This window comes from Stomoxys calcitrans, chromosome 1, assembly GCF_963082655.1.
Source record: "Stomoxys calcitrans chromosome 1, idStoCalc2.1, whole genome shotgun sequence".
NCBI classification, from domain to species: Eukaryota; Metazoa; Arthropoda; class Insecta; order Diptera; family Muscidae; genus Stomoxys; species Stomoxys calcitrans.
This window is the reverse complement of record NC_081552.1, coordinates 224,197,173-224,212,034: the sequence shown is the minus strand read 5'-3', so window position 1 is coordinate 224,212,034 and position 14,862 is coordinate 224,197,173. Positions and strand designations below refer to the sequence as shown.

Sequence of the window (14,862 nt, the reverse complement as noted above, 5' to 3'; positions counted from 1 at the left end):
GTGCGGGTATGGACTTTAAGGCACGGTGGACATTGAAAGGCATTGATTGATATGCTATGGGGTATCATGTATGCTATTACCCCCAAGAAATTACAATGGTCTTGTGATTTTTATTTTGGCCAGGACCATGAGAAATCTGCACGATTTGTTCGAAGATTGGTCGTACGACCGTAAATGTATGTCGATAATGTGGCCACGTTAATCGAAATCGACCCCAGTGGGAAAAGGACGACCGATGTATTTGGGGAAAATGAGAATGGGCCTAAAAGAAAATAGCTAAAGAAAATGGTTTTGGCTGGAAAATTGGCTTGTGGCGGGAGGGTATGCGGGGATATATAAGCCTCATGAGCAAGCGAAAGAGCCATTCTAAGCCCAGCCAGTGAAACTGATCGTAGTCAAAAAAAAAAAAAAAAAAAAAAAAAAAAAAAAAAGAAATATTCATCAGTGTTTTTTTTTGTTGCCGATTTTATTTAAAATAATTAGTTTGTGTTAACTCATGCCTTTGTAAGTAACAGGTGTAGTGTTTATTGAGTGTGTGTAAAAGTAATTTGTTGTATTTTTGCCAACTTTCATAGCTGCACTGGTTTTCTGAGGACGGACGGCCAGTGCTTGTTTCTTTTTTGCGTGTGTGACGTTACATATTTGAGATTGGTGAATTCGCCATCCAACACGACTCATTCGTTGCCAAACTGCCAGTAAATTGCCCGCGAAAGTTGATTCTAGATCCTGTGTGCTTTGCCCTTGGTTGCAGCAGCCGTGGAACCAACAATTGGTTAGCTACCATCATTTTATTCGGTTTGCCAGTAGCTCTACTGCAACTTGCGGCAGGAAACTGTGGCGTGTCGCGTGAATTGAAGCTCTGGTGAGCGTTTTGCTTCCCTCTCCGTCTGTGAAGACCGCGGGAGCGCTTCTGAAACGTTGGAAGAAGATTGTTAATTTGTGTCAAAAAAAAATTAAGGTAAAAGTAGATTCTGTTACCTGTGTGTGTGTCGTCCACCTATATCCAAGATTTCGTCCAAGTATATTCAGTATTGTGGCTGAGCGCTAGCTGCAAAGAAGAAGTTGAAAAATCAGTAAGAGCTAATTTTTTTTTTTTTTTTTATTTGGACAAGAGAAACCATTATATACTAAAGAAAAAAAAGAGAAAAGAAGAAGAAAAACAGATCCTAGGTTAGTTTTATATTTAACGTAGTGTTAATTGTTGTGTTTTGTAAAAGGAATAATAGCCTGAGGCTAAGAGAAATTGTGCCTCCCAGGGGGATTATATTGAATTGTCTATGAACCTTGTTTAGTTTTTTTTTGTTGTGCCGAGAGAAGACATTAACGGCAAAAGATAACCAGATAAGCGAGCTCGTTTAGTGGTAGGTAATTTCTATGCGCTGGTATTAAAGCGAAAGACAAGGTTAAAGAAATATTCGGTTAGTCTTGCCTTAGGTGAATTGGGCAAAAAAAAAAAAAGGGGGAATTGTTTGTTTTGTTTTACCAGGTATTATTCTTTGTTTGTTTTGCAAAAAAAAAATAGTTGTAAATCCAGGTTAAGAAACAAATGTATTTTTATGGCAAAATTTTCATATAATTTTAAGTTTTTTTTTAGTTAATAAAATATGTGCTGATTGTAATGTGTAATAATTAAAATGACTATGTGTTGGTAAATTTGTGATTGCGGGGGCAGCGCGATGAAGTAGGTGCATAGCTTTGTGTGTGGAATTTGGGGTCCAAGTAGAAATATGGTAAGTGGATGCCTTGGACCATGGTTGGGCGGGCTAGCGCGGGATTGTGACATCAAGATCCCTGTGAAGAGTGTTTCCCCTTGAGTTTTTTTTTTGTTCGCTAGTGGTAAAGTTTTGGATGTGAAATAGTATCCCCCTCATTTTTTCGATGTTTGTGTGCAGGGTTTGTTTTGGCGGGTTGAGGCCCCTAGCCCTGAAAGTCTCACCACAGCTAACCGGTAGCCATTTCAAACGCCGACCAAGCGCACACATAACAGAGATGGCGCCCAATCGAAAAGTAAGACAGAAAATACCTGATGCGCGTTTCAGAATGGCGATGTGAATAACGCCTTTGTTTAATGTGATATTAGGTTAGTTAAATCTGTGCAATAAGACCGACGCACATAGCCATAGAATGATAGTGTTGAGAATAGACCAAAAGAAATTATACAAATGTTTTTACAAACTATGATATTTTATTGCAACCAACCTTGTAAAAAGCAATTTATGATGTGCAATATTAGATCTAGTAGGTTGAAAATAGAATAATTTCTCCATTTTACACCGGATATGTGCAATAACTCGTTAGTTCTCATAAGGACGACGAATGTTTTGTCTATGTCCGAAGTTTGCCTTACAATTTTTGTTTTGTGTTTTACATCGGTGCAATATATAACAATATGACAATATCGCTTCAATTTTGGGAAAGTGCAATAGCCGTTTCAATTTACGCATCGTTTTGAAAGTCAGAGTATTGCGAGTACAGTAAGCCATGAACTTTTCATGAAAGTAAAGATTTTAAGAAATGTCATGGACATTGAAGTGATAGTTATTTGTTTCGCAAATGTTCAGTTCGTAAAATTGTCTAGAGAAACATTTTTTTTTTACACCTCCAATAGAGGGCGCTTTATAATTCTTTCAGTAATTAAGAAGGGAAAACCACACAAAATGCACGCACTGCTTCTGAGAAAGCATTGCCCCCACAAATTAATGATCTGATTGGAAATTCAATTTCGTAGTATTTGTCAACCAAGTATTTTATGTTTTTAGAAGTAGCGATTGATGTTTGTAATATTGAGTGTCATATTTATTTTAATTTAACAGCAATTTATATATATAAAAAAAAAAAAAAAAAAACAATAATAATAATAATAAATAAATAATAGCATTAATACATATCTGGGTTACGGCGAACCGCCTAAAGCGAATTGATTTTTAGGGCTGTTCAATTGAGGCATGAATATTAATACTCGATCAAAGAAAAGAACCCTACCAGAGTCATTTGATTTGAATAATTCAGTGTATTTCCCTGAACATAGTAGACGAAGACTTGTAAAGGGCGATATGGCGGAACCAAGTACGAACACGAATGGGGCCCAAGTTAGGGATCTCTCAAATTCTATAATCAATAAAGAACAGAACAATGCTAACGTGTCTGCCAGTGGCGGTCAGTCATCAGGTAATGGGGCAGGAGAAACATTGCCGCAAGAGGCTAGAGGTCCGGTAAAGAATAAGGCCGCGTCCAGCCAACGATCATTAGAGGAACGGGTCAAGGAAATGGTTAGGGACGAATTAGGCGATGTTAGAAGGATGATAGCTTCCTTGGCGAAAGGCATGGATGATCTATCTGGTATTGTCCGCAAACAGTCGGCCATACCAACAAGAGGAGACACGCCCATTTCTGGCTCCAATGCATCTGGATCGGTCATTGCAGAAGGACCGATACATGATTATGGGAACAATGTAGCTTCTCTGCCCAGGGCAGATATTCACCCGATCATATCATACCCCGGTACGACCTCGTCGACCAATCTAGACAGTGCACCAGCGGTGTACCCTAGTAATGAGCCCTTGCGCATACGAGTTGATAAGTTGGGTTTGATTTTTAGCGGGGATCCTCGCGAACTAAGGGTCAATGATTTTATTTATAGGCTTGAGTTGATGAGAGCCCAGTACAATATTCCATGGGCAGAGGTTTTACGAGATTTTTCGTTTTTAGTATCAGGCCAAGCCAGGGAATGGTACTGGTTACACCGCCGAAATAATGTCGATTCCGATTGGGAAAGTCTGAAACATGCGCTGACAAGTCAATATCAAACTCCACAGTCAAAATTTGACATACTACGGGAGTTGTTGGAACGGAGGCAAAGGCCCAATGAGTCCGTCAACAATTATTTTCACGAGATGGGAATATTACGCTCTAGATTAATGCAGCCCATCTATGAGTATGAGATGATAAAGATCTTGAAAGGCAACATAAGAGAAGATATAAAGCGTCATGTCTACCAGATGACCATATCTTCTGTTGAACAGTTGCGCATTGAATGCATAGAAGCAGAGCGTAACTTTCCCAGACGTGAAAATAGGCCACTGCCCGTACCACAACGACCCATGAGACAAGTGAGCGAGATATATGGACAGGAGATAGAATGTCCGGTCGAGGAGATTCAGGAACCTCAGGAGGAGAATATTTCAGCACTTCGAGTGCAAAGTCAGTCCAGAACACAGATTATTTGCTGGAATTGCCGCGAACCTGGACATATGTTCATGGACTGCCAGGCGGAGTTCCGAAAACTATTCTGTTACAGGTGCGGTAAACCAGACACCGTAACGCCGAAATGCCCGATATGTCTACAGGGAAACCAGAGAAGGGGCGGAGAGAAGAGGGGGGAACCTCGTCCGTCCGACAACCCGGTGCCCCACGGCAAGTAGAAGATAAGATAGTTAAGAGTTTAAATAATATTAGGAATAGAGAAAATAAGGATAGTACTAAGAATATCTGTGGGGATTTTACCCCATCCCAAAGGCATTATATTCCACTGGAGATAAGAGAAAGAAACTATGAGAAAGTAAGAGAGAGAATTTTTAATTCGGAAGTAAAAACGATCCCAAAGAAAATAGTCAAATTAAGGCAAAAAGCAACCCAATGGCGCCAACAGAGGCGATTTTTAACAGACTCGATAACGAAAATCGTAGGTCGTCGGAATGATCCCAGAGTTTTTGCTGACATAACCATTCAGGGAAAGGTCATTCACGGTCTTCTCGACACCGGGGCGTCCGTTAGCATGTTGGGAAAAGACTGTAGAGAATTGATTAATGAGATGGAAATTCCAATGATACCCCTATCCAGCAACGTTAGCACTGCAGGTGGGAAACTGTATAGAGTTTTGGGAATGGTAAAGGCTTCCGTTGAATACCAAGGGGAGACTAAGGAGATGGTTTTATATCTATGTCCCGACTTGGAACAGAATCTCTACTTAGGCATTGATTTCTGGCGACTGTTTCAATTAGCCCCTGATGTCGTAGGCGTCTCTGAGTTAAATCTCGAAAAGATCACCAATGACATGGCCAGTACCGATTCCGAACATCGGCTGAATCCCCACGAACTTTCATCCGAACAAGCTAAGCGGCTGAATAAAGTCATAGAACAATTTAAGACATTTGAGAAACATGGTCTGGGTTGTACCACTTTGGAAAAGCACTCCATAAAACTGATTGACGGGGCGGAACCGGTAAAAGACCGCCATTACCCCATGTCACCCGCGGTGCAGGCAATAACATTCCAAGAAGTAGACAACATGCTAGCCTTAAATGTGATTGAGGAAAGTGACAGCCCGTGGAGTAATCGCACAACGGTGGTGAGAAAACCGGGTAAAAACCGCTTCTGCTTAGACGCCCGGAAGTTAAACAAACTAACCGTAAAAGATGCCTACCCACTGCAAAATATAGATGGCATATTAAGCCGAATAGATGAGACTTTCTATATAAGCAGTGTGGATTTAAAATACGCATTCTGGCAAATCGAGCTAGACGAAGAAAGCAAGTCTTACACTGCCTTTACGGTCCCAGGCCGTCCATTGTATCAATTCCGTGTGATGCCGTTCGGCTTGTGCAATGCTGCGCAAAGATTATGCCGCCTGATGGATAAAGTCATTCCCCAACGACTGAAGGAGAATGTCTTTGTATACTTGGACGATCTGTTGATCATATCAGGTGAATTTGACGAGCATCTTCGTCTGCTAAGCGAAGTTGCCGAATGTCTAAAGAAGGCGAATCTCACGATAGGCTTAAAAAAGTCCCAATTCTGCTTCAGGCAACTAAAATATTTGGGATTTATTGTGGGCGAAGGAGTCTTAAGGACCGACCCCGAAAAAGTAGAGGCCATTAAAAGGATCAAAGTGCCCAAAAATGCAAGAGAGGTCAGAAGCTTCCTCGGTACTGCAGGGTGGTATCGTCGGTTTATTAAAAACTTTGCCACAATTTCAGCACCGCTCACCGACACCCTGAAAAAGTCCACAAAGTTCACGATGGATGAGAAGGCAAAACAAGCATTTGAAAACCTAAAGAGAGCTTTAACCTCGGCACCCGTCTTACGCCACGCCGATTTTTCCAAGAGATTTTATATCCAATGTGATGCATCGGAATACGGGATAGGCGCCGTACTTTTCCAACTCAACAGCGAAGGGGAGGAGCACCCCATAGCTTTCTATTCTCAAAAGCTCAACAAATGCCAACGAAACTACAGCGTTACTGAGAAAGAGTGTCTCGCAGCTGTGATGGCCATCCGCAAATTCCGACCCTATGTCGAGCTCATGGAGTTCACCGTCATTACTGACCATGCGAGCTTGCAATGGCTAATGAACCTAAAAGACCTAAGCGGTCGTTTGGCTCGTTGGTCATTGCAACTCCAGGGGTATAGCTTCGACATTGAGCACAGAAAAGGGAAAGACAACGTGGTGGCGGATATGCTGTCACGATTACCTACAGCTGACGAGATAGATATGAACCAGGTCTTGGAATTCGAGACGACTGAGTTTGAGAGTGAGGCGTATAAGGAGATTAGAGGGGTGGTGGAAAAGAATAAAGCACAGTTGCCTGATCTCAAGATTGTGGATAATATGATTTTCAAGAAGGGCCATGCGTCGTATGACCCAGACACCCAAGAATTTCAGTGGAAACTGTGGATTCCTGAAGCTTTGACGCATACCCTAATAGAACAAGCCCACGACAACACCACTGCTGCTCATGGAGGAATATCCAAGACGTTGTATCGATTAAAAGAAAAATATTATTGGCCACAAATGGCATCGCAAGTGCGACAATATGTAACCAATTGCGCTATATGCAAGGAAACCAAGCCCACCAATGAATATACTCAACCCACAATCGGTGACGAGGTGGTAACCCAACGTCCCTTTCAGAAGATCTATATAGATTTCTTGGGTAAATATCCGCGCTCCAAAAGTGGAAATGCCTTTATATTTATCGTGGTAGACCATTTCAGCAAATTCACGTTCCTGAAAGCGATGCGTGAGGCGACCGCTTCCAACGTGGTGAAATTTCTGATACAGGACATATTCCGAAAGTTTGGGGTGCCCGAAACGGTTCATAGCGACAACGGGGCTCAATTCGTATCGAAAACTTTTAAAGATATGATTGAAACATACGGTATAAACCATCTACAAACAGCACCCTACGCCCCACAGTCCAACGCATCCGAGCGGGTGAACCAATCGGTGCTGGCTGCCATCAGAGCCTATCTAGAAAATGATCACCGAGATTGGGATCTATACTTGACAGACATTGAATGTGCTCTTCGAACGTCGATTCATAGTGCGACGGGGGCAACCCCATTTTTCGCCCTATTTGGGTACAATATGTATACCCATGGCGCTGATTATAAACTAGCCCGAAAATTACATTCTATGTCTGATCACGAGATTGTGCAATTGAAAAGAGACGACAGAATGGACTTGGTTCGTAATAAAATCAAACAGAATATGCATCAAGCTTACGAACGGAGCGCCAAGAGGTACAATGCGAGGGCTCGAATGGTAACATTTTCTCCTGGACAGGAAGTATACAAAAGGAATCATGTCCTAAGTGACTTTGAAAAAAATTTCAATGCTAAATTCGCCCGTAAATTCATAAAATGTCGTATCGTAAAACCGATAGGAAATAATATGTATTCCCTTGAGGATCTGAACGGAAAACCAATGGGTGTAAGTCATGTGAAGGACCTTAAAAGATAGACCAATGCCACTGACGTGAACGCAGATCTAGTTTTGAGAAACATAAACGAATCCCTATTGAGTCGACTTTTGAGCATGGGTTACCAAGATTAAGCCAAACCATGTGACATTACTCTGTAACTGTCTTACCCAAATGTAGCAAATTGGAAAAATAGTTTTTGTTAACCATTGACATTGTTTGAAAAGTTAGACATAGCGAGATGCATTAGCTATCACTGGACTGAAGGTACCCGATTAAGTGTGGAATGTCTGATGATATCCTGTATTGGGTCGAAGTGGAACAAATCAGATCGTACATCAACACGGTGGGACAGGGCAACATGAAGACCTATTTCCTTTTTTTTATGATGCACACTTTGTCACCATACTACCTACATTTTTTTCGACCACTGGTATATAGAAGTATGAGCAGTATGAATCGTAGCTTTGCTTGCGTCAGCTACCTGGTTGTCTAGATCAGTGAATGTCACCAAGAATGCAATACAGGCCAAGAATACATTCCTGCAATATTTATACCTTTTCTTAAATACATTTCCCAACGCGGAATATGCTACATGACAATCGTTTGCAATGAGGTATATCACTTTAATGAAATTTAGATAACCATAATATTCACAACTCTCAAAACATCGTTTTCTTTTGTGTCCCAGACCTAGTCCTTTGGAACCCGGTAATCATAGGCCGTATTGTCCAGTTACATATTATGAACTATTTGTATCCATATTTATATTGGGTAGTACATGGTTATGTTTTTTGTGTTGTACGCATTTAGTAAAAAAAAAAAAAAAAAAAAAAAAAGAATCAAATATAAAATCTAACATTAGGGGTATGTCATGCCCTGTAAAACACCCTGAAATAATATTCCTATACATTGGTATAGTTTGTGTTTTTATCCGTTTTTCGATCCGTCCAGCTGGCGAATGTACGTCCGTCCGCGTAACGTATCTACCCAATCTTACTAACGTTTTTCTAAAACACGTAAATTTTCCAGTAGGCGGTCACATTTGGTTATGCAAAAGCACGGGCAGATTTAAGCAAACCATACCTACGATTTCGCGTCAAAATACCACTTGATCGTTTGCATTATTTTGTGCATTTGATGCATTAATATTTTTAAACATTCATGGCAAGTTTAGACCGCATAGGCCTTCAAACGGTTAGGCCCCTCACGGAAAAGATGAATTTCATTTAACTTTCAATGTACGTCTGTTTATGCACACATTAATTGTACGTACCATTGGTTACAACAACAATAACGTACCACTTTCTTATAACGATCGGCACATTTTGTGCTATTTTGATTTTTCCCACTGTTTCGCTGCTGCCATAATAAAAAGAAAACATCAACCACTGACTGCGTCATGCTTATATTTTCACTCCCAATAAGGGTGCATGTGTGTGGCATGCCAATAAGTACTTTGGTGACAGTATTTTTTTTTATATCTATTTGTCCTCATGAAACACGAATATTTTGGCTGCAATAACGTACACTGATTTTTCATGATGGGCTGTAACTAAAACTATACCTGTTGCATCCTCATGTTTTGCACATAAATACTGTGAATCGGGGACAGTATCTATTATTTATTTCCACAATCATATTCGACCACTGTCACTAAATTCACAAACTATGCCTGTATGTTTTCATAAACCAGAAGGAACACAATCATTTCCATTTGGCCATGTGTGTTTTTTTTTAATTCAAGAAAAAAACAAATGTCTACGGACACTAACTAGAGACAACCACAACGATTATGGTACCTGAGTGGATTTGGGCCACGGCATTCGACCTGGTTATTGTGATGGTGAAGGGGTCAATGGAAACATGAGGACAGGTAGAGATATTGGCACGACAACCCTCAGGACCGACAGAGCTGGATTTTCGCAAATACGTTTCACGCGCAAGTTCCACTGAATGGCCATGGCTTCGTCAATACCAGTAGTAAGCCAACAACAACTACGAGCCTGTGGATGATATGTGAAATTAGTTTTTTCTCTCATTTTCGTGAGACAGTCATACTTACCTACAGCGGCCATATAACGCCTAGAGCCCGGCATGAGACATCTCAGGCGTGGGTGTTCCCCACGTTGGAAATCCTACCTGTCCTGACACATCGTTGCCGTCTGCGGAGCCTCGCCGTTCCCCGATGTTTTGTTGCAGGCCACCCTAATGTGTTGGTGGCAGGGAAAGATGACACCGATTGCATGAGGGGGTGGGGGGGTACGGTGTGATGGTGGTTATGGTTATTTCCATGATCGGCTGGTTCGATGCACGCCACCACCGATATCCAAAAGTTGACGGTTTCGCCGATAGGGAGATATTCCCAGATGAAGAACACACGTTTTCTTTTAAAGATTTAATTTTTAATTCTGGTGTGTTCTGCAGTGGGCTTCTGGTGGATGGATCGTGGTATCGTGGTGGTGGCGTGCGAGTGAATGGGGATGTGCGTAAAGTTGGCTGCGAACATCATGCCGATCGAAGCCAGGGTTGGTTAACAATTAGTGAATTACGTGATGATACGCTAGGTACGTTGGCGTAGGGCGTAATGAGTGATTTTGTGAATTCAGTGCGGGTATGGACTTTAAGGCACGGTGGACATTGAAAGGCATTGATTGATATGCTATGGGGTATCATGTATGCTATTACCCCCAAGAAATTACAATGGTCTTGTGATTTTTATTTTGGCCAGGACCATGAGAAATCTGCACGATTTGTTCGAAGATTGGTCGTACGACCGTAAATGTATGTCGATAATGTGGCCACGTTAATCGAAATCGACCCCAGTGGGAAAAGGACGACCGATGTATTTGGGGAAAATGAGAATGGGCCTAAAAGAAAATAGCTAAAGAAAATGGTTTTGGCTGGAAAATTGGCTTGTGGCGGGAGGGTATGCGGGGATATATAAGCCTCATGAGCAAGCGAAAGAGCCATTCTAAGCCCAGCCAGTGAAACTGATCGTAGTCAAAAAAAAAAAAAAAAAAAAAAAAAAAAAAAGAAATATTCATCAGTGTTTTTTTTTGTTGCCGATTTTATTTAAAATAATTAGTTTGTGTTAACTCATGCCTTTGTAAGTAACAGGTGTAGTGTTTATTGAGTGTGTGTAAAAGTAATTTGTTGTATTTTTGCCAACTTTCATAGCTGCACTGGTTTTCTGAGGACGGACGGCCAGTGCTTGTTTCTTTTTTGCGTGTGTGACGTTACATATTTGAGATTGGTGAATTCGCCATCCAACACGACTCATTCGTTGCCAAACTGCCAGTAAATTGCCCGCGAAAGTTGATTCTAGATCCTGTGTGCTTTGCCCTTGGTTGCAGCAGCCGTGGAACCAACAATTGGTTAGCTACCATCATTTTATTCGGTTTGCCAGTAGCTCTACTGCAACTTGCGGCAGGAAACTGTGGCGTGTCGCGTGAATTGAAGCTCTGGTGAGCGTTTTGCTTCCCTCTCCGTCTGTGAAGACCGCGGGAGCGCTTCTGAAACGTTGGAAGAAGATTGTTAATTTGTGTCAAAAAAAAATTAAGGTAAAAGTAGATTCTGTTACCTGTGTGTGTGTCGTCCACCTATATCCAAGATTTCGTCCAAGTATATTCAGTATTGTGGCTGAGCGCTAGCTGCAAAGAAGAAGTTGAAAAATCAGTAAGAGCTAATTTTTTTTTTTTTTTTTATTTGGACAAGAGAAACCATTATATACTAAAGAAAAAAAAGAGAAAAGAAGAAGAAAAACAGATCCTAGGTTAGTTTTATATTTAACGTAGTGTTAATTGTTGTGTTTTGTAAAAGGAATAATAGCCTGAGGCTAAGAGAAATTGTGCCTCCCAGGGGGATTATATTGAATTGTCTATGAACCTTGTTTAGTTTTTTTTTGTTGTGCCGAGAGAAGACATTAACGGCAAAAGATAACCAGATAAGCGAGCTCGTTTAGTGGTAGGTAATTTCTATGCGCTGGTATTAAAGCGAAAGACAAGGTTAAAGAAATATTCGGTTAGTCTTGCCTTAGGTGAATTGGGCAAAAAAAAAAAAAGGGGGAATTGTTTGTTTTGTTTTACCAGGTATTATTCTTTGTTTGTTTTGCAAAAAAAAAATAGTTGTAAATCCAGGTTAAGAAACAAATGTATTTTTATGGCAAAATTTTCATATAATTTTAAGTTTTTTTTTAGTTAATAAAATATGTGCTGATTGTAATGTGTAATAATTAAAATGACTATGTGTTGGTAAATTTGTGATTGCGGGGGCAGCGCGATGAAGTAGGTGCATAGCTTTGTGTGTGGAATTTGGGGTCCAAGTAGAAATATGGTAAGTGGATGCCTTGGACCATGGTTGGGCGGGCTAGCGCGGGATTGTGACATCAAGATCCCTGTGAAGAGTGTTTCCCCTTGAGTTTTTTTTTTGTTCGCTAGTGGTAAAGTTTTGGATGTGAAATAGTATCCCCCTCATTTTTTCGATGTTTGTGTGCAGGGTTTGTTTTGGCGGGTTGAGGCCCCTAGCCCTGAAAGTCTCACCACAGCTAACCGGTAGCCATTTCAAACGCCGACCAAGCGCACACATAACAAACCAGGCCTTTAGTGTCTCATGTCACTTTTTATACACCCCACCGCCAGAAGACATATTGTGGCGGTATTGACATATATGTCAACATGAAGAAGAAGATAATTTACTAACACCTCAAATAAGAATTTGCCATAAATAGACAGTGATATGACTAGAGGCTTAGTTAATCTGGGTTAGCAATTTTGTTTGCCAATCGACGTTTTGCCAACACACACAAAGAAATTTGTGTGTGTGTGTATACGTGTGCGTACATGAGTAAAGAATAAGAAGATAACAACAAAGAGAAGGCAAACAAAAACCTGACATCTTAATACTGTCAAACCTGGCCGGCTGTTAACAGCTGTTTGCGTGAGACCGCCTTTTTAACCGTTTTGCCAACACACACAAAGAAATTTTTGTGCGTGTGTGCATACGTGTGCGTAAATGAGCAGAGAATATGCGAGAAAGAAGATAACAACAAAGATATAGCAAACAAAAATCTGTCATCTTAATACCGTCAAACCGGCCCAGCGGTTAACGGCTGTTCGTGTAAGACCACCTTTTTAAATCCGCCTTGGGGTTCCACTTAGAAAACAAAAAATTAGTATTTTTGTCTATAAACTCATTTGATGTCGCTTTTGCCCTTAGTTCTTGTTGTGGTTTATTTGGCATTGCGGTATTTATTCTTGATGTCAATGATCTGTGAATGTCTGACAAAAGAAGAATCTGCTATTGTTTACATTTTACCGCAACTAAAAACCTAACAGCCGCCAGCTAAAATGCGGAATAAATTCCTGGAATTGAAGGCTGAAGATATAGCAAAAATGTGCTTTAACAAGTTCAAAACTTTGCCCAAAACGGGTAAACCAAAAAATGATGAATGGACGGTTTTGGCTGGTGTTGTTTTGCACAATGACCTTAGTGCAACAAGCGAGGTTGTGTCGTTAGGATGTGGAACCAAATGCATTGGCAAAAGTAAACTATGTTCTAAAGGTCTCATTCTTAACGACTCACATGCCGAGGTGCTCGCCCGTAGAGGTCTTCTGAGATATTTCTACATTCACATTCAAAAGGCATTGGAAAATGACAGCAGTTCTATATTCACATGGGTTTTTGAAAGTAAGAAATGCAAATTAAGAGATGGAATATCTTTCCATTTCCTAAGTACACAAACTCCCTGCGGTGATGCTTGCATAATAGATAATAAAAAAGATGCAATTGATGGCGAACCATTAATAAAAAGAAAAAAATTGGAAGATGACTCCTCCAAGTCGCTTTCTTATGTCGAAACTAGTGGTGATGTGGTTTACACTGGAGCTAAGCTTTTGGGTACACAACACACAGATCTCATTGAACAAATAACTGGGGCAGTAAGAACAAAGCCGGGAAGAGGTGAGCGAACTCTGTCTATGAGCTGCAGTGATAAATTAGCCAAATGGCAGGTAATAGGCGTGCAGGGGGCACTGTTGGACATGTTACTTGAAACACCAATATATTTTGAGACTTTAAATTTTTGTCAAAATGACCATGGAGCTTTAGAGAGAGCCATATGGAAACGTTTTGAAAATCATGATTACACTAACACAAAATATGCACTGCATAAGCCACTTATACGCATTTGTAGTCTGGGAGAATTTGCACATGCTCAAGATGAAAAGAAGCAACCAACCCCAAATGGATTGGTATGGTGCAGTATACCTGAGTACTTAAAGTAGGTCTATCTATATGGATATTCATTAACAACAAAATATCCTAGTCACTGTTTTTAATTTCAGGCCCTATGAAGTATCCGTAAATGGTAAACGCCAAGGAGTTACAAGTAAAAAACTAAATACAGCTCAAGCCGCTTTAGCTATTTCAAAATTTCACCTTTTTAAAAAGTTTGTGGAAATTGTAAAATTAAAACCTCAAAGCTTTAATATTTGCTGTGATGACCTAGAAAATAAGTCATACCTAGAGCTTAAGTCTATGTCCAATGATTATCAAAACGCTTGGAGTGAAATGAAATGCAAATATTTTAAGCAGTGGTCTGCAAAGCCAGAGAACTTAATCAAATTTCAACTTAAAGATGTGGATGTTGAAGAAAATAAAGGGATTGCGAAATAGCCTTATTGGTGACCAAAAGTCTTAGAGGTAGTCGTAATGGATATGGGATAATTGTAGTACAAATCTTTAACAAAGAGGTAATCGAAAATTAAAATTTGAATACTACGACCACATTGTATCGAAAGAAAAATGGAAATGAATACAGAGCCGGATATGGTAAAACTTTCAAATCGGGGTTTCATCGTAGGAAGCATCTATACCAAGTAGCTCGCAGGGGGTGTGCTCACAGATGCCCTACCTTGGTCAATAGTCTTAAGTGACCCATTTCGGCTAGCTTAACAGCAGCCCCAATCCCAGCCAGCCTTTAATTAAACTATACTTTGTTTGGATATTGGAAATCTCATTTTGTGTTTTCGGATTATTTGCCTGTTTGTATGTTTATATGAAAAGTAGACTTAAAAATGAAAATTTTCAGCTGTGTATATATGTTTACTTACGCTGGTGACTTTTGTCTTATCTACTACTGACTTTGTATTCTCTACTGGGT

General features: G+C 40.4%; 1 protein-coding gene and 2 long non-coding RNA genes across 3 annotated transcripts; 1 reads left to right on the top strand and 2 right to left on the bottom strand.

Annotated features, from left to right (window-relative positions):
* Positions 1-9,305: 9,305 nt before the first annotated feature.
* Positions 9,306-10,188, bottom strand: LOC131995221 (uncharacterized). Its single transcript, XR_009397286.1, has 2 exons — positions 9,766-10,188; positions 9,306-9,706 (listed from the first exon to the last, which is right to left on the bottom strand). It is a non-coding gene; the product is annotated as an uncharacterized LOC131995221 (long non-coding RNA).
* A 558-nt stretch (positions 10,189-10,746) lies between these two features.
* Positions 10,747-11,395, bottom strand: LOC131995222 (uncharacterized). Its single transcript, XR_009397287.1, has 2 exons — positions 11,284-11,395; positions 10,747-11,215 (listed from the first exon to the last, which is right to left on the bottom strand). It is a non-coding gene; the product is annotated as an uncharacterized LOC131995222 (long non-coding RNA).
* Positions 11,396-13,021: 1,626 nt separating this feature from the next.
* On the top strand, positions 13,022-14,380 carry LOC106082931 (tRNA-specific adenosine deaminase 1). Its single transcript, XM_013245691.2, has 2 exons — positions 13,022-13,980; positions 14,045-14,380. Exons 1-2 carry the CDS (start codon positions 13,049-13,051, stop codon positions 14,373-14,375), a joined length of 1,263 nt encoding a protein of 420 aa, XP_013101145.1. The 5' UTR covers positions 13,022-13,048; the 3' UTR covers positions 14,376-14,380.
* Positions 14,381-14,862: the final 482 nt, after the last annotated feature.

Coding starts and splice junctions, on each gene's coding strand:
- LOC106082931 (XM_013245691.2), top strand. CDS start 13,049: ATGCGGAATAAATTCCTGGAATTGAAGGCTGAAGATATAGCAAAAATG. Junction 13,981..14,044: donor AGTATACCTGAGTACTTAAA/GTAGGTCTATCT, acceptor TTTTAATTTCAG/GCCCTATGAAGTATCCGTAA.